This window comes from Amblyraja radiata, chromosome 4, assembly GCF_010909765.2.
Source record: "Amblyraja radiata isolate CabotCenter1 chromosome 4, sAmbRad1.1.pri, whole genome shotgun sequence".
Taxonomy (NCBI): Eukaryota; Metazoa; Chordata; class Chondrichthyes; order Rajiformes; family Rajidae; genus Amblyraja; species Amblyraja radiata.
Window position 1 is genome coordinate 66,678,735 of NC_045959.1, and position 19,159 is coordinate 66,697,893.

At 47.3% G+C, this 19,159-nt stretch overlaps 1 protein-coding gene across 2 annotated transcripts in view; it reads right to left on the bottom strand.

The window, feature by feature from the left end:
* ccdc178 (coiled-coil domain containing 178) overlaps positions 1-19,159 on the bottom strand; it is a 266,960-nt gene that overhangs the window by 144,130 nt on the left and 103,671 nt on the right. For both annotated transcript variants that reach the window (XM_033019675.1, XM_033019676.1), the window contains exons 16-17: positions 9,586-9,731; positions 273-432 (exon numbers count right to left, since the gene is read on the bottom strand). In XM_033019675.1, coding sequence (XP_032875566.1) covers positions 273-432; positions 9,586-9,731 — 306 coding nt within the window. The remainder of the gene's footprint in view (positions 1-272; positions 433-9,585; positions 9,732-19,159) is intronic.

The window sequence follows — 19,159 nt, forward strand, 5'->3', positions numbered from 1 at the left end:
CTTGCCCCTTCCAGATGTGGAGGACTCAACAAACTGAACTCTCATATCTGACATGCATCTGCAAACTACTGGAGATTCAGTATGCTGGGTATGCATTCTGAGAATGCATTGACAGTTCATGACATTGAAAATAATTCTTGGATGTGAGCTTGAAGAGTCATGGAAGGCAAGACTGGTAGAAGAGTTTCCTCTTCCAATATTCTTTTATATACAACATAATTAATGCAAATGGGACAATGAACAGCTGAGTTAACTCCATCATCTGTACTTACTCTTATTTCTTTTGATTTCTCCTTTCTGTTGAGAAGCAACTTCTGATTCTCATCCTCCATTTGTGCTTTCCTTTTTTTAGCTGCTGCAAGTTCAGACTTAAAATTGGAGATGAGGTTTGAGGCACTGGTGTGTTTGAACGTTACCATATCTACAGTGGGCCTTGAAGAAATAGATACATTAATATAAGTAAAACTGAAAAGTTGATTTGTCTACAATAATGACGTAGGAAACCAAAGCCTTTGTAAATATTCACTGCAGATTCTGAAGTGGACCCTTATAACCTAAATGCCTTTCAGTATTCCCTTTGTACTTTACTCATTCCAACCAAATAACATACAGTTGTCAAACATCATGAATAAAATACACAAACACATAAAATATAAAATATCACGTGACATAATGGAAATAAAATTGGCATTTAATAATAGTGAGAAATAATGATTGTAAATCAGTAGCTTATCAGAAAAGCTCAGATATACGCTAAATTTGCTAAATCACGGTTCACTTTGACATCACCACTGCAAACCATTTTAGCCAAAGGTTTGGTTTAACGGAATTCTGTTGCCTAAGCCAATCTCATAATATTTTTTGTAAATGAATGAATGAAACCAAAGAATTTATCTGTAATCCCTGTATTCCTAAATTGCTGGGAAAATATTGAGTAAACTCACTTCGCAATCTGGGTTCAGTGTTGCACTTTATCTTACAACATAGTGCTTGGTGCTGAATAAGCACTTACAATTGAAAGGCATTTCATTTTCACATTCTCCACCTCTATGAGCCTAAAATTAACTACAGTTTGTTTGAAAATGTAAAGATTCCTCCTAAGTAATATCAAATCTTGTTACGATATACAAAACAGTAATTGGAACCTTACAAATACACTTACATTATAAGGCACTTTAGCAAGATTTGATTAAATGGTATTGTCTAAATGCATCATTGTCTTTTGAACTGTGTGCAACATTACACAGTAGATTTTGTTTAAAAATGAAATGTGTAATGTTACTTTTACAGTCTAACCAACAGTGGATCATAATATTCTTATTTATACTTAAAATAACCCTACCTTTAGTATTTGTTTTTCGTTTAGCCAAGGAAAAAGTTATCTGTAGCGCACAATCATCATTCTCATAGTAATGAGTAATTAAAAAGTTATTACAATGTAATGATTATCAACATTACATCAAATCAAACATACGTAACTGTTTACAAGCGACCCCTGTATTAAGAGGGGTCATGTTCCCAGAAAACTCTACATTGTGATTTTATGTGCTGCATTGAATCTCATATTTTAAGCAAAGACGAGTTCCTATACTAGGATGTTTTCATCTCATATTAACACAATTTAATTGCGATGACAAAATGACCCACCACCGTTAGTTAACAGCTGAGTCCAACATTGGACTTGAGGAATGGACAAGGTTTGTACGAAAGAAACAACACATGTTGTCCCTTTTAATTATTAATTCCTTAATACTGCAGGCAATCAGTTTTCGATGTGACGTCACTGCGCCGATTTGGTTGGTAGTCTCAACTGACTCCCTCTTTTCTCATGTGCTCAGCTAACTCTCTCCTTTCTCCCTCCTTCCTTCTTTTGCAGTGCAGCAGCCGCACTCTCATCGACAAGGCATTTTCTCTTCTGTGTGGATTAGGAACGGGTTCAGGTGGGGATATCAAGGAAAGCGATGGGATTCAAGGATCAGATTTATAGTAAAACTAGACCAAGTGCAGACCCGTTGGGTCTGTTCCCCCAACGTGTGGTTGCGGGGGAGGGAGGGGGGCTGGGGGGGGGGTGTTATGCAGCGTCATAATCCATCTATTCCCCACTCATTCCCCAAATGCATTTCGTTGTCTCTGTACTGTACACTGACAATGACAATTAAAATTGAATCTGAATCTGACTCACTGTCACCCCCACTCCTCGCCCTCTATTCCCCCACTGATATCATCCCTGACCAAAAATTGCTGACTGTTTAGAACCACTTGGACTCATTTTTGATCTAGTCAAGTCTTCCTTTTGACCCACATTCAAAGATTTTGTTGGCCTGTCAACCACACTTGAACCTCCATTTTCTGGCTGGTTCAAACTCTCACTATCTGTGTACCTTCTGGTACCATTTATGGTTCATCCGTTGGTGCCTGTACTTGAGTGGCAACCAAATTATCTGACTCGTCTAATTGATCTGGTTGTAAACCTGTCTGTGCTTGCCAGGCATGTGCCGTCAGGGTAGGCAAGGTAGGCACTGCCGACCCTGACTAAAATTATAAAATGATAATTATTAAATATAAATAGTAAAGGCATGGGAGAATTATGCCTATCTAAGAGATCGATCTCTTGGGTAAGCATAATTCTCCGTGCCTTTCATGCGCAGCACTTGCAACACGCGAAAGTCTGTGCAGCCCACGTGCCGTCGGCGCTGCTTCAAGCCGTCAATTACAAGGGGAGCTGAAGGCAGCTGAAATTCTGCCTTTGCAGTACTGCACATGCACAGCATGTTCTTGGCGGATTTTTCAAATATGGATTGTTATTATCTTAAGAGTATTTTAGGAAACAAAGAGACAAGAATGGAATTTGTGTACCGATAATGTGGTAGGTAAATCTCTTGGTGCTATATGTTTTTAAATACCGTATTTCCCGGGGTAGGGGGGAGGGGGGGGAGGAGAGAGCTCCTTTCACAGCGTTTGGGGTAAAGTTGCGGGGAGGGCAGGAGCATTGTGAAGGAGGGGATCGGGGATCATGCCAGTAACCCACTTGCGACGCTCCGGGCACGGAGCCACCGCATTGGGGTCGGGGAGTGAATTAGCTCGGTGGCTGCCAGCGACCACCTGGACCGGACGGCTCCTTCTGCCGGCCTTGCTTGTGTCAGTCGCTTCCCGCAAATCCTTAAATTCCGACAGCGCAATCAAGGGACCAATTGAGATTACTCGGCGGTCGGAATTTAAGGGTTTGCGGGAAGCGGTTGACAAGAACGAAGCAGGTGAGATATGTTCAGATGGAGAGCTCTGCCAGAGGTAAGCGGGTTGGCAGAAAGCGTTGAAGTCCCGGCAGCCGCTCGCAGCCACCCGAGCTGCTTCCCTCCCTGGCCACAATGCGGTGGCTCCGCGCCCGGAGCGCCACAGCAGCGGTGAGTGAGTGGGTTACTGGCATGATCCCCGACCCCCTCCTACTCAACACTCCTGCCCTCCCCGCAACTTTACCCCTGGCACAGACTCCTCACACGCTGTGACAGGAACTCTCCCCCAATTGGTCCCTTGAACAAGTATTGTCATTCAATAAGGTGACAACTGATTCAACTTGTCCCAGTGTGCAGGGCCGGCCCTAGACCGATTGGACCGATTTTTCCAAATTGGGCCCCGCGCCCAAGGGGAGGTCCGCGTTAATTTTCCGTATTTCATATGGAAATACAAATTCGCTTTGTTAAATAAAGTTTAAAAAAAACATTCGCCATACGGATTTTTTTACAAAACATACATGGTTTTGTACATGGAATACAGGCGCTGTATGGCTATCAGACACACACGATGTGTTAACGACTGTAGCACTTGTGTTAATAAGTAGTTATCCAATGCTTCATCAATGCATGGATCCCCATTCCTCAGTAAATGTGTAATTGTGTTTTAGAAGAAGTATTAATGACGCTGCATTCCTTTGAATACAATTCACGCGGCGTCATTAACACTTCTTCAAAACATAATTACATTTTACTGAGAAATGTAGATTGATGCATTAATGACACATTGAATTTCTTAAAACTCACCATCATGAGCAAAGATCTTATAGCTCCGCTATAAGATCTTTGATCATGAGTGAGAAGTTCTTCTTGGTCTGCAACAGGTTAGTCATTCAATTTACGTTGTGTCTCTCTGTCTTTCGCTCTCCCTCCCTCTCTCTCCCGTGCACTCTATCTCTCCCGTGCGCTCTCTCTCTCTCTCCCGTTCCCCACCTCTCTCTCTAACTCTCACGGCATTCCCGGAATCATTGACGTTTTGCGGTAGACAAAAATGCTGGAGAAACTTAGCGGATGAGGCAGCATCTATGGAGCGAAGGAAATATGCAACGTTTCGGGTCGAAACCCTTCTTCAGACCCGGCTATTTCCTTTGCTCCATAGATTAGGTTGTGTTTATGTGTGTGTGTGGGGGGGGGGGGGGGGGTTGTAAAAGTGCTTGCTGTCTCTTCCTTTGGGGGAATGCGACTTTTTTGTCGTATCCCCCTTCTCTGCCTCTGTCTGCGCTGAGGCCTAATGGCGGAACTGGCGACCTCGAGGCTCCGGAGGCAGCCTGTCAGGACTCGCCCTGGGCTTGCTCCCATGAGGGCGGTCCGGCTCGGGGCTGGAATGGCGCTCCTGTGAGGGGCTGTGACGCTCCCGTGAGGGCGGCCTGGCACGGGGCTGAGACGTTCCCATGAGGGCGGCCCAGCCCGAGGGAAACGGCGCTTCCGTCGGGGGTGGAACGGCGCTCCCATCGGGGCGGCCCAGCTCGAGGGTAATGGCGCTCCCGTCGGGGCGGCCCAGCTCGAGGGAAATGGCGCTCCCGTCGGGGCGACCCAGCTCGAGGGTGGAACGGCGCTCCCGTCGGGGCGGCCCAGCTCTAGGGTAATGGCGCTCCCGTGAGGGCGGCCCAGCTCGAGGGTAACGGCGCTCCCGTGGGGGCAGCCTGGCGCGGGGCTGAGACGCTCACGTGAGGGCGACCCGGCTCGGGGCTGGAACGGTGCTCCGGCGGCTGAGGCGGCGTTCTGGCGGCGGCGGCCTGAGTCCGGGGTTCGGCCGCGGGCCAGTGGACGACATCGTCAACAGCTGTGTCCGCTGGACTGGAGGGCGGCAGCTTCGACCACCCCGGGCCACGATTTTTGAACCGGCCCGTTCGCGGAGCTCGGTGAGCCACGGGACTGATTTACCATCGCCCGGTGGGGTATCGCCTCAGCGCAGAGGGAGAAGAGGAGGAAGAGACTGCAGCCCTAAGATGATTTTTGCCTCCATCACAGTGAGGAGGTGCTTGGTGGACTCACTGTGGTGGATGTTAATTTGTGTTTACTATCTGTTCTGTTGTCTATTATTGTATTATTGTATGTATGACTGCAGGCATGAAATTCGTTCAGACTGAAAGGTCTGAATGACAATAAAGGAAATTCAATTCAATTCAATTCAATTCAATGCTGCCTTACACCCGCTGAGTTTCTCTACCTACTTTTGTCTACCTTCGATTTTCCAGCATCTACAGTTCTTTCTTCGACGTTTTGCGGTGATGGCTGCATCTGCGGTTCCTTTCTGTTGGGGGGGGGGGGGGGAGTCCTGGCCCGTGGCGGCTCCTGATAAGTGATATGTTCCCGCTGAGTTCCTCCAGCACTCTGTGTTTATTGTTTGGCTCTGAAGTTGAAGGTGGACCCCCCTGTATCTACCTTCAACTCCCTGTCTGTGATGGCTCAGCGGGACGGGCAGGGGCTCTGGGGAGAGGGTTGCGGTTCTGGTCGAGACCCTTCTTCAGACAAGCATAAGTACTCTCACCGACGAGAGTTCAGTTCAGTCTGAAGAAGGGTCTTCTCTCCAGAGTCGCTGCGCTGCCTGTCCTGCTGAGCTACTCCAGCTTTTGTCTATCTTCAATTTCAGAGTTAGATAAAATTGCAGACTTGATTTTTAAAATCTCAAAATGTTGTAACATTGCTGGAAAATGTACCTGCATCTTGGAGGCCGAAGGTTAGGTTGTTAGCCAAGAAGGATATACTTCGTTATCCCTCAGTACAGCAACATCAAGTACGATGTTGCTGTACTGAGGTAAAGCCTCATTGCTAGCAGCTAATGGGAAACGGCTGTAAAGTGGGAAGCGGCTGTAAAAGGACAGCGCTGCTGGGGGGGAGGGGGGAGTTCCTTTCAGAGTGTGTGGGTAGTCTGTGCAGGGGTAAAGTTGTGGGGAGGGCAGGAGGGTTGAGAAGGAGGGGGGTCGGCCGGGGATCATCCAGCTCAAGCGGGTCAGCGGGCGATGGATAACATGACAGCGGGTGGTGGAGCTTACTCCATTTGTCAGTGCGAGTAACCTTAATTGATCCCTTGTGCGCGGTGACACAGTAGTAAGCTCCACCGCCCGCAGTGATGTTATCCATCACCCGCTGACCCACTCCGCTCTATGATCTTTACTCTTGAGCTGGTCCCCTCACTGTTCAGACGGAGATCACTGTCAGAGGTGAGCGGGCCGGCAGAAGGCGCTGAGATGGCAGTCGGTTCCGCTGGCCGGTGATGGAGGTCGCTCGTAGCCACACGAGCTGCTTCCCTCACCGGCAATACTGCGGTGGCTCCGCGCCTGGAGCGCCTTGGCAGTGGTGAGTGAGTGTTACTGGCATGAACCTGACACCCTCCTTCTCAACGCTCATTCCCTCCTCGCAAATTTACCCCTGGCTAGACTCCCCACACGCTGTGAAAGGAAATCTCCCCTGAATTGTCATGTTACTCACGACACGTGACTCATTTATAATTATTTATTTATATTTGTAGGAAAATGTTTCACAATTGGGCCCCGCACCTCCTAAGGCCGGCCCTGCCAGTGTTCTCCCATTTTTCCCACCATCTCTCCACCTGCCATCATCCTCCACCCCCCACCCATTCTGTAATTCAGAATGAAGGAGATTTGGAAGCAAATTGAATTGTTACTTATTTTTATTTCTTATTTTTATGGAGAGGAGAACAATCTGCGCATGTGCGGTTTAAGATTTTTTTTAAAGCCGACTGACTGCCTACCCTGAGTAATTACTCACGGCATGTGCCTGGTGCTTGCATAGGCATGACATGGTCAATGTGCACTTTTCTCACCTTTCCACTTCCAAACATCTTGACCAAGTATGTCCGTGGTCCGCACTTTCTCACTACTCTGCCAGGTAACCACTTTACCCACTTGTGATGATAAGTTTTCACCTTTACCTTCTGATTCAACTCAACACGCCTTTCCTCTACTCTAATTCTGTCATGATATGCTTTTGTTTCTCCTGTTTCTCTTCTACTGTTTGAGCCAAGTTTGGTTTCAACAGTGAAAACCTTGTTCTGGGTTTTCTCTTCAAGAACAGTTCAGCTGGTGTTTGACCAGTCGTGGTGTGAGGTGTGGTTCGATATGTAATCAGAAAGTTAGCCAGTTTGTGAAACAGAGACAACTGTCTTTTCTTTGGATTTAGATCCAGCAGTTGGTGGACTAATGTACGCTTCACAATTTGCACTGTGCGTTCTGCTGCTCCATTTGAAGCGGGATGGTATGGAGCTACTCTAGTGTGTTTTACACCATTCCCTTTCATGAATTGTGCAAACTCTTGTGAACAGAATTGTGGTCCGTTATCAGACACAATTTCCTCTGGAAATCCATAGGACGCAAACAATCCTTGCAAAATGTCTATCGATTTGCTGGATGTCGTTTTGTTCATCGGAAACACCTCAACTCACTTGGAGTGACTATTAATTACAATGAACAATTGTTGTCCATCTAATTCTGCAAAGTCAACGTGTAATCTTTGCCACACTCTAACCGGCCATTTCCATGGCTGTAGTGGTACTGTTGGTGGATTATTTCCAACTGCTTGACATGTGCTACACTCTTTCACAATTTGTTCTATGTCCTTATCTAGACCAGGCCACCATAGATAGCTTCGAGCTAGACTCTTTGTTAGACACATTCCCAAATGCTGATCATGAAGATCTCCTAGCAATTTTACGCCATATTTTTCAGGGATTACAACTCTCGCTCCCCACATGACACAACCTTGGTCTACTGAGAGTTCATTCCTACGTACAAAGAATGGTTTCAGTTCTGCCTCTGAATTCGGCAATTTGTTTGGCCATCCATTTGTAACATATTCCTGCACTCTTGACAAAAGTCTGTCAGTGCGATTAGCCTTCCGAATGTCTCCTGAATTGATAGGTAACTCATTTACATGAGAGAAATAAAACAAGTCCTCTCTGTTTGGGGTAACCTCCGATTCCAAAGGTAACCTAGACTTGGGCATCAGCATTGCTGTGCTCTGCTGCCTTACGATACTGAATATCACACTGGTATGCAGACAATATTAATGCCCATCTTTGCATTCTGGCTGCTGCCAGAGTTGGTATGTGTGCGTTTGGATTTAGGATCACAGTCAACAGCTGGTGATCTGTCTCGATTAGAAACCTTCTACCATACAAGTATTTGTGAAACCTCCTAACACCAAAAATCAATGCAAGAGCCTCTCGCTCTATTTGCGCATAATTTCTCTCACTGGCATTGAGTGTTCTAGATGCAAATCCTATTGGCCTCTCCATTCCATTTTCTAGCACATGAGAGGTCACAGCACCAACACCATATGGTGAAGCATCACACGCTAACTTAATTGGCTTATTTACATCGTAATGAACAAGCATTGTGCTCTCTGCCAACTGAGCTTTACATAATTTGAAAGCTTGATCACATTCATGTGTCCACTTCCATGGTACATCTTTTCTCAAAAGCTCGTTCAAGGGATGTAAACAGGTGGACAGATTTGGCACAAATTTCCCATAATAATGCATCAATCCTAAAAAGGATCGGATCTCAGATATGTTTCTGGGAGTGGGCGCGTTCTAGATCGCATCAACTTTACACTTGGTGGGGTGTAGACTACCCTTGTCTATCTTATGACCCAAGTTCTCTACCGAGTTCTGAAAGAACTCACACTTCTGTGCCTTCACTCTTACACTGCGTGTTTCAAGTCGTTTGAGTACCACTTCCAACCTTTTATCTTGTGTCAGGGGCTGAGATGAGGATTGCATCCAAGTAATACACCACACCTTCAATTCCCTCTAGAATTTGTGTCATAACCCCTTGAAAAATCCCTGGGGCAGATGATATACCAAATGGGAGCCGAATTAAATGAAACAATCCCAAATGCGTGTTGATAGTCAACTTGGATTTAGATTCATCATCTACACCTAACTGCAAGTAGGCTTTTGTCAAGTCCATTTTTGTGATGACTTGGCCACCTGTGAGGGTGCTAAACAAATCCTCTGCCGTTGGTAGGGTATCTGGTATGCTGCCTTCAAGTACCTGGTTTACAGTTACCTTATAATCCCCTCAAAGTCTAACAACATTTTAAAAAGTACCATTCTTTTATGTATGGAATCAAACATTTTCAGGGAATATTCATGGTAAAGTATGTCAATATTAATACAGATCACAATTTAATTAATATATAGATTAAATCAAAGCACATTGCTTTTGTTTTTAAATTAATACAATTAACAGGTTTCTCTTGGTCAGTGAAAACAACCCATATAAATATCAATTATAGAAGTATTAAAGAGCATTAGATAATTTTAAAAGCTTACTGTAAATCATGAATTATTTTTTTGTATTTTTCGATGTCTTTTGATAATGAAACTTTCAAGTTGTGTTGTTGAAGAATATTTTCCCGAGTTATTTCGATTTGCTCAATGGTGTGGTCAAGCAGATTGGTGCTGGCCAAATACTCCTCCTGCAAAAAGTAACAACATTATCAACATTATTATTACTGTACAATGAGCTATTTAACGTCATCCTTTGATGAAGTACATGATGCAGCTACATTTAGCTTTTCAAAGTCTGGATTTTGGACATGTAATGTCCAAAGGAACCAACGAGAGAGCAGGCAATTCTAGACTGGGTATTGAGTAATGAGGAAGGGTTAGTTAGCAGTCTTGTTGTGCGTGGCCGTCTTGGGCAAGAGTGACCATAATATGATTGAGTTCTTCATTAGGATGGAGAGTGACATTGTTAATTCAGAAACAAGGGTTAATTCAGAAACAACTCTCCCTCTCCCCCCTTCTCTCTTTGCCCTCACTCTCTACCTCTCCCTCCCTCTCTAGATGCGCCTGCGAGTTGATTTGATTTTGATTGATTTGATTCCTTTATTGTCATTCAGACCTTTCGGTCTGAACGAAATTACGTTGCCTGCAGTCATACACAGTAACAATAAATAACAAAACATACAATAAACACAAATTAACATCCACCACAGTGAGTTCACCAAGCACCTCCTCACTGTGATGGAGGCAAAAGTCTTAGTCTCTGTCTCTTCCCTCCTTGTTCTCCCTCTGCGCTGAGGCGATCGATCCAGGCCGAAGATGCCGCTCTCCAGTCCAGCGGACCTCCGTGGTGATGTCGCCGCTGCCGAAAGCCGGAACGCCGTCTCCGCTCCGAGTCGGCCCGCCACAGTCTCAGCTCCGAGTCCCGCTGCATCAGCTCTGAGTCCCGCAGCCTCAGCTTCGAGTCCCGCTGCAACAGCTCCGAGTCCCGCTGCATCAGCTCCGAGTCCCGCTGCAACAGCTCCGAGTCCCGCTGCATCAGCTCCGAGTCCCGCTGCAACAGCTCCGAGTCCCGCTGCAACAGCTCTGAGTCCCGAAGCCTCAGCTCCGGGCCGCTGCATCAGCTCCGAGTCCCGCTGCATCAGCTCAGAGTCCCGCAGTCTCAGTTCCGGGCCGCTGCCGAAAGCTGGAACGCCGCATCAGCGAGTCGGGCCACCGCTGCCTTGGCCCCGAAGATGGTAAGTCCTGGCTGGCTCTGCCTCCGGAGCCTCGAGGTCGGTCGCAGGTTGGAGACCGCCAGCTCCGCCATTAGGCCTCAGCGCAGACGGAGGCAGAGAAGGGGGATACGACAAGAAAAAGTCGCATTCCCCCGAAGGGAGAGACAAAAAACATGTTTCACCCCCCCCTACACGCATATACACAGCCTAATAAACTAAAATGTAACTAAAACAAGACAAAAAAAACAACAAAAAAAGTAAAGACAAACAGACTGCAGGCGAGCCGCAGCTGTTAACAGCGCCGCCACTTCCATATATATGAGTTAGGGGCTATGCGTCAGTAGATAGGCCGTTTATGGGGTAAAAGGAGCAAATTAATAATATTAACATATTAACAAGGGGGTTGGTTAGCAGGTGTGTGGGAGGGTAGTTAGTGTGTGTGAGGGGTGGTTAATGTGTGTGATGCCGCATCCCCCCCCCAACCGCATGTTGGGGGAACAGACCCAACGGGTCTGCACTTGGTCTAGTATACTTTTAAAACTGTGTGTGTGTGTGTGTGTGTGTGTGTGTGTGTGTGTGCGTGCGTGCGTGCGCGTGTGTGTGTGTGTGTGTGTGTGTGTGTGTGTGTGTGTGTGTGTGTGTGTGTGTGTGTGTGAGATTTTGCCTTTGAAACGTATCTCCTCGAAAACCAGAAGCTCTCTGTGCCCGTCTCTGTGTGCCCCTCTCTGTGTGCCCCTCTCTGTGTGCCCCTCTCTGTGTGCCTCCGTGTCCCTCTCTGTGTGTACCTCTCTGTGTCCCTCTCTGTGTGTACCTCTCTGTGTCCCTCTCTGTGTGTACCTCTCTGTGTGCCTCCGTGTCCCTCTCTGTGTGCCTCCATGTCCATCTCTGTGGGTCCCTCTCTGTGTGCCTCCGTGTCCATCTCTGTGGGTCCCTCTCTGTGTGCCTCCGTGTCCATCTCTGTGTGCCGCCGTGTCCCTCTCTGTGCCCCTCTCTGTGCATCCTTGTCCCTCTCTATGCCTCCGTGTCCCTCTCTGCGTCACCGTGTCCTCTCTGTGCCTCCGTCTCCCTCTCTGTGCCTCCGTCTCCCCCTCCGTGCCTGCAAATTGGGGGCAATGTGTGAGTGGATAGGGCGGGGCATGGGGTAAAAGGAGTGAATGAACAATATTATTATAATATCAATGGGGGTGGTTAGTGTGTGTGTGAGAGAGGTTGGTTAGTGTGTGTGTGATGTCGCAGGCCGCTCCCTCCCCTCGTAAACGCGTGTTGGGAGAACAGACCCAACGTGTCTGCACTTGGTCTAGTACGTGTGTGTGTGTGTGTGTGTGTGTGTGTGTGTGTGTGTGTGTGTGTGTGTGTGTGTGTGTGTGTGTGTGTGTGTGTGTCATTTTGCCTTTGAAATGTATCTCCTCGAAAATCAGACACCGAAACGGGATAATTTTTACATATTTCAGTAGCTATTTATCTACACCCCCACCCCACCTTACCCTTTTCTCCTCCCCCTCCATCTCCCTTCCCCTCTCTTCCCCGTACTCTCTCCCACTCCCCCTCGCTCCCCACTTTCTCTCCCCCCCTGCCCCCTCCCTCCCCTCTCACTTCCTGTTGTTCTGTATATTGATTTTAGAAAAAATGCTGCCACTTACGGCTGTGATTTTTGGCCATCTTACTCAGTCCCCCTTCGCTGCGCAGGACAAGAGGATTTTTCCCATTGATTAAAAATAAAAGAGTTATCAGTGTTTAAAAAATGTTGAGATTCTTTCTCCTGAAGGCCATGCACCTTCTGGAGGGACTATAAAACCTAGAAGTGTTGAGTGCCTCAGTCAGTCTCTGCAAGATGGGGAAGCGAGAGGGTCTCTTCTCTCAGTCTGAGCTGTGAATAACACTGAACACATCTACTAAACTGTGAGTGGTTTTACTGACCTGTCAGTGCCCTTAATGTGGTTTGAAAATATAGTTTAGAAATGCTAAAGCTGTGTTGCCTTTGGTTTGGAAATGCTAAAGCTGTGTTGCCTTTGGTTTGGAAATGCTAAAGCTGTGTTGCCTTTGGTTTGGAAATGCAAAAGCTGTGTTGCCTTTGGTTTGGAAATGCTAAGGCTGTGTTGCCTTTGCTTTGGAAATGCTAAAGCTGTGTTGCCTTTGCTTTGGAAATGCTAAAGTTGCCTTGCCTAATTAAAGTTGCCTTGCCTAATTAAAGTTGCCTTGCCTAATTAATGTTGCCGTGCCTAATTAAAGTTGCCGTGCCTAATTAAAGTTGCCTTGCCTTCTATATAATTAAAAGTCTAATCTTGACCACTTCATGTTTGCACTTTATATTGATTTTAGAAAAAACGCTACCACGTACGGCTGTGATTTTTAGCCATCTTACTCAGTCCACCTCCGCTCATCAGGTGCCGAGAATTTTTCCCATCGATTAAAAATAAAAGTGTTATTAGTGTTTAAAAAATGTTGAGATTCTCTCTCCTGTCAATCACGCCATGAAAGCCATGCCCCTGGTGGGAGAGGGGGAGGGACTATAACACCCAGAAGTGTGGGCATGGCTCAGTCTCTGCAAGATGGAGAAGGAAGAGGTCACGACTCGCTGTCTTTAGTGGCCTTGCACCCTGCTTGAAATGGTATGAAACTGCACTTGAATTTGGTGGTCTTGCACCCTGCTTGAAGTGGTAAGAAACTGCACTTGAATTGGGTGGCCTTGCACCCTGCTTGAAATGGAATTTCAAGGAATAGCCGTGAGTCAACTGTCAGAGAGGGGCAGAGAGGGGGGAGGGGCGAGAGAGGGGAGGGGGAGGGGGCAAAGAGAGAGGGGTAGGAGATGGGGGGGGGATAGAGGGGGGGGAGAGGGAGGGGGGAGAGAGAGAGAGAGGGGGGAGGACTGGACCCGAGCTGAACCGAGGACCGGAACCAAGCTGAACCTAGGACCGGACCCGAGGCGCAAGCGGGCAAGCGAGCGTCGACCAAAGCATCATGGGTTTGGCCGCTGCAGTCTTCAGCTATGATCTTTGGTCTTCAGTCGACGGTCCAACTTTTGAATAACGGGGGGGAGGAGGGAGAGGTAGGGGGGTGACGTCACTTTCAGCTTGAGCAAACACGGCAGCAAGCAAATCCATTGTGATGTCATCAACGAAGAAGCCGGTTTATTTTCTACGTTTTATCGGATTTGTGAACATTTTCATAAATAACTCGAGAAATAAAGCACAAATTTTTCAGGTACGGCGATTTTGGATTCCAGGGGATAAATCTCTATCTGAATATGTGAAAATGTTACCATCAGTGCGTCATTTTTTCGAGAAGATGTGATTATGCACACGCACACACACACACTTACACACACACACACATCCAAGATCAGAGTTTTATAATTATAGAGATATGATATGATATGATACTGTAAATCGCCTGTTTTTATATCCGCTGTCCTGGCTAATGAAGGTTAGCATACCATATGCCTTCTTTATCATTCTGCCTAGCTGTGCTGCCACCTTCAGTAATCTTTTGGATTTGTACTCCAAGGTCCCACTCTTCTCTAGTACACCTTTGTGTACTTCACATTTATCAGGATTAAAGTCCGTATGAATTAATGAATCAATACGTTTATTGGCCAAGTATATACACATACAAGGGATTTGCCTTGGTGCTCCGCTCGCAAGTAACAACACGACATACAGTAAATCATTAAGAATAAAACATAAAACATTAAACATTAAGAATCAACACGTGAATGAAATAAAATACCAGAGCAAAAGGAGGCTACAGACTTTTGTTTATTGAGTAGAGCTACTGCTCATGGGGGAAAAGCTCTGTGTATGTCTGGTTGTGGTGGCTTTGACGGTCCGGAGTCGCCTTCCAGAGGGAAATGATTCAAAGAGTGTGTGGCCAGGATGAGAGGGATCATAGATGGTCTTACCCGCTCGCCTCCTGGCCCTTGCACTCTACATTTCGTCAATGGGGGGAAGGTTGCAGCCAATAACCTTCTCAGCTGATCAAACGATTCGCTGCAGCCTCTGGATGTCGTGCTTGGTGGCTGACCCAAACCAGATCATGATGGAGAAGATGAGGACAAACTCTACGATGGCAGTATAGAATTGGACCATCATTGCCTGTGGCAGATTGCGTTTCCTCAGCTGCCGCGGGAAGTACATTCTCTGTTGGGCCTTTTTGACTGTGGAGTCGATGGTGGCCCCCCGTTTAAGGTCCTTGGAGATGCTGGTTCCAAGGAACTTAAAGGACTCCACAGATGTGACTGTGGTGTTATTGATGGTGAGTGGGGGGAGGGAAGGGGAAGCTCTCCTAAAGTCCACTATCAATTCCACCTTCTTAAGAGCATTGCGCTCCAGGTTGTTACGAAGGCACCAGGATGGCAGCTGTGTCACTTCCTGTCCGTAGGCAGATTGCTCCCCAACCTAGATCAATCCAATCAGGGTTGTGTCATCTGCAAACTTGAGAAGCTTGACAGAGGAGCCTCGTTGGTGTAGAAAGAGTAAAGGAGAGGGGAGAGTACGCAGCCTTACGGTGCTCCTATGCTGAGAGGTTTGTGGGTCAGAGATGTGCTTTCCCAGCCTCACATGCTGCTCCCTGTCTGTCAGGAAGTTGGTGATCCACTGACAGAGAGGTTCAGGCACAATCAACTTGGAGAGTTTGGATTGTAGTAACTCTGGCACAATGGTGTTGAATGCAGAGCTAAAATCCACAAACAAAATCCTTGCATAGGTCCCCTGGTGGCCTAGGTGCTGGAGGATGAAGTGCAGGCCTAGGTGAACTGCGTCATGCACTGATCTATTGGCCCGGTATGATATTTTTCAGCTGGGCCAGCACGTCTTTCAAGGGTCTTCATGACTACAGAGGTCAGTGCGACAGGCCTGTAGTCGTGAAGACCAGTAATCCTTGTCTTTTTGGGTAAGGGAACAATAGTGGAGACTGAAGCAGGCAGGGACAGTATTGGTTTGCAGGGACTGGATGAAAATGTCTTTGTAGGCCGGTGCCAGTTGTTCGGCGCAGAGCTTGAGGGTAGAGGGGGAAACATTATCGGTCCTGGAGATTTCCGGCTTTTCTGCCTTCTGAATAGCCTCTACCACTCCTCAATTTCTATTGTTGGTGATGTAGAAGTGGCCAGACTGATGTTGTGCAGCAAGGAGGGGGTGGGTAGTGGATGAGGGCCGAGTCTTCGGAGACTGGAGTCAGGCTGTAAGTAGGTGTTAAGTGGTGATTGGAGAGGGGTGGATGTCATTGGTATGTCATTGCTTGCCCAATTCACCAGTTAATCAATATCTCTGTAGCCTAAGACTATACTCCTTACTATCCAGAACCTCACCAATTGTGGTAAGACTGGTAATCTTATGAAACTCTTGGACCCAAGAAGTGCATCTGAGCCTGCTCACCTCCCTTTAATGATTGGGATTTGATAGAAACCTAAGAAACCTCTTTAAATCAATTACAAATAGAACATAGAGCTGTACTTAAAATCTGCTTTTTTGGCAGCTCCCCAGCCCCCAAAACCCATCACATCCTCTGTAAAAATAGATTCAGGCTGTTTTGGGGCCAGAAGTGAATGTTTTTCATTTTAAATCCCTCACCCAACCTGAATTTACAATCTATACATAACTAATACTCTGATCTTGTTATCTTCCAGTTTGCGTGGTTTTTCTATTTGCGTAAAGACGGTACGGAATAGCATTTGCGACATTGTTGCCGTCATAGCTCCTGGCAGAACAAGAGGGAGAAGGGTTAATTGGTATTGCAATTGGGGGTTGGGATTTTTTTTCAACTCCAGTGCTGGGGGAGGCTCACAAGCTATGATCTTTGCTGAAGAGCGCTCAAATCTGACCTTCGGCAATGGGTTGAGTTGGAGGGGCTACTGGTAGGGGACGGGTGCGTTGGGGGAGCAGACCAAACGGGTCTGCACTTGGTCTAGTAACCATTAAATGTGTGTGTGTGTGTGTGTGTGTGTGTGTGTGTGTGTGTGTGTGTGTGTGTGTGTGTGTGTGTGTGTGTGTGTGTGTGTGTGTGTGTAAAATCACATCTTCACGAAAAAACGACGTGGTAATATTTACATATTCCGGTAGACATTTTTCATGTGGAGTCCAAAATCACCCTATCTGAAAATTTCATGCTTTATTTCTCGTGTTATTACTGAAAATGTTCAAAAATATGACAAGACTTTGAATTTACAAACGACTGTCTTTCGCTGATGATGTCACAATGGGTCTGCATGCCATCTTCCTCGCGCTGCGAGTGTCGTCCCCCCCCCCCCCCCCCCACGCCTCCCTCCTCCCCTTTATTCAAAAGATGCAGCCAGAGATGGTCAGACTGTGGACAGAAGACCAAAGATGATAGCTGAAGACTCTCTCCCCGCCAGGCCTCTCTCCTCTGGCCTCTCTCCCCCCTCCCCATCTCCCCCTCTCTACCCACTCCTCTTCCCACCCCCTCCTCCTTTCAGCCCCTCCTCCTCTCAGCTCCCCCCTCTTCAACCGCCCTCCTCCTCTCTCCCCCGGCCTCTCTCCCCACCGGTCTCTCTCCTCTTTTCCCCTTCTCCTCTCTTCCCTCTCTTTCCCCTCCCCCCTCTCTTCCCCTCTCTCCTCCCCCCTCTCGCCCCCCCACCGGTTATTCAAAAGAGGGAGAAAGAATGAGCAAATCGGGCCCTATACTGGAGCGGCCGACCTGTCGGGTCCTCGGCTCGGGTCCTCAGTCGGGTCCTCTCTCTCCCCCTCAGCCACTCTCTCTTTCCTCTCTCTCTATCTCTCTCTGTCCCACTCTCCCTCTCTCTCTGCCCCTCTCTCTCCACCTCTCTCTGCCCATCTCTCTCCCTCTGCCCTCTCTCTCCCTCTGCCCCCTCTCTCTCTCTTCCACTCTCTATCTCTCTCTCTCTCTGCCCCTCTCTTTCTCTCTCTCTCTCTCTTTCTCTCTCAACCCCCCTCTCTCTGTGCCCCACTCTCTCAACCCCCCCTCTCTCTGTGCCCCTCTCTCTGTGTCCCTCTCTCTCTGACCCTCCCCCTCTCTCTCTCTCTGCCCCCCTCTCATTGCCCCTCCCCCTCTCTCTCTGCCACTCTCTCTCTCTGCCCCCTCTCTCTGCCCCTTTCTATCTCACTCTCTCTCTGCCCCTCTCTTTCTCTCTGCCTCTCTCTCTCTGTGCCTCTATCTCTCTCTCTCTGCCCCTCTCTCTCTCTACCCCTATCTCTCTCTGCCCCCTCTCTCTCTCTGCCCCCTCTCTATCTGCCCCCCTCTCCCCCTCTCTCTGCACCTCTCCCTCTGCCCATCTCTCATTGCCCCTCCCTCTCTCTCTCTGCCCCTCTCTCTCTCTCTGCCCCCCTCTCTCTGCCCCTCTCTCTCTCTCTGTCCCTCTCTCTCTCTCTGCCTTTCTTTCTCTCTCTTCTCTGCCCTTCTGTCTCTCTACCTCTGCCCCTCTCTCTCTGCCCCCCCTCTCTCTCTCTGCCCCTCTTTCTCTATCTCTCTCTGCCCCTCTCTCTCTGCCCCCTCTCTCTCTCTCTCTCAGCCCTCTCTATCCACCCCCTCCCTCTCCCTCTCTAGTCATGCCTGCGAGTTGGGGGCTATGCATGAGTGGATAGGGCAGGGGATGGGGTAAAAGGACCGAATGAATATTATTTATATATTATCAAGGGGGTGGTTAGTGTGTGTGTGGGGGGTGGGTAGTGTGTGTGTGTGTGTGTGATTGTGGGGGTGGTTAGTGTGTGTGTGTGTGTGTGTGATGCCGCAGGTCGCCCCCCTCCCCCCTCCCCCCTCACCCCGCAACCATGTGTTGAGGGGACAGGACACAACGGGTCCCACTTGGTCTAGTATATTTATAAAACACTGGGAAGGCCACAACGTTTCATTGCCACAATATCGAAAGATGGCTCTAGAATGAGTATAGAGGAGATTCACCAGGATAAAAATAGACACAAACTGAATGAACACCGACAACGAGGTCGGATTTCATGTACGGGACAGGTAAACGAAAGCCGTTTATTTTATGTATAAAAGTGCTCCTTAAGATGCCTTTAATTCCCATTTTAAGTTGCGAAACGGTGATTTTTTCCCCATACAAACCGGCAGTATTTTTCATGCCGATACGGGTTTAAATTCACCGCAACCGCAACATTCCGAATAATCGCGTTCCAGAAAAACCCACCCGCAAGATGATTTAAATGGCCATTAATTTACAGGTATTAAACATTAAATACCTTCCATTTGGCCTATAAATCCATGACAATGAGATTTAAAAATTATATTATATTGTGAATTCTTGTGTGAATGTTATTTGGACACTTAGGCTATTTAAAAATGTTAATCTATTCTTAAGAAATTGATAGATGTTTAGATCTAGTAATTGAATTTTGTAATTAGCTACAATTAGGTAACTAACTAATTATATGCTTTAATTTCAAGTCATCTAAGTAAGATTGTTTCATATTTGT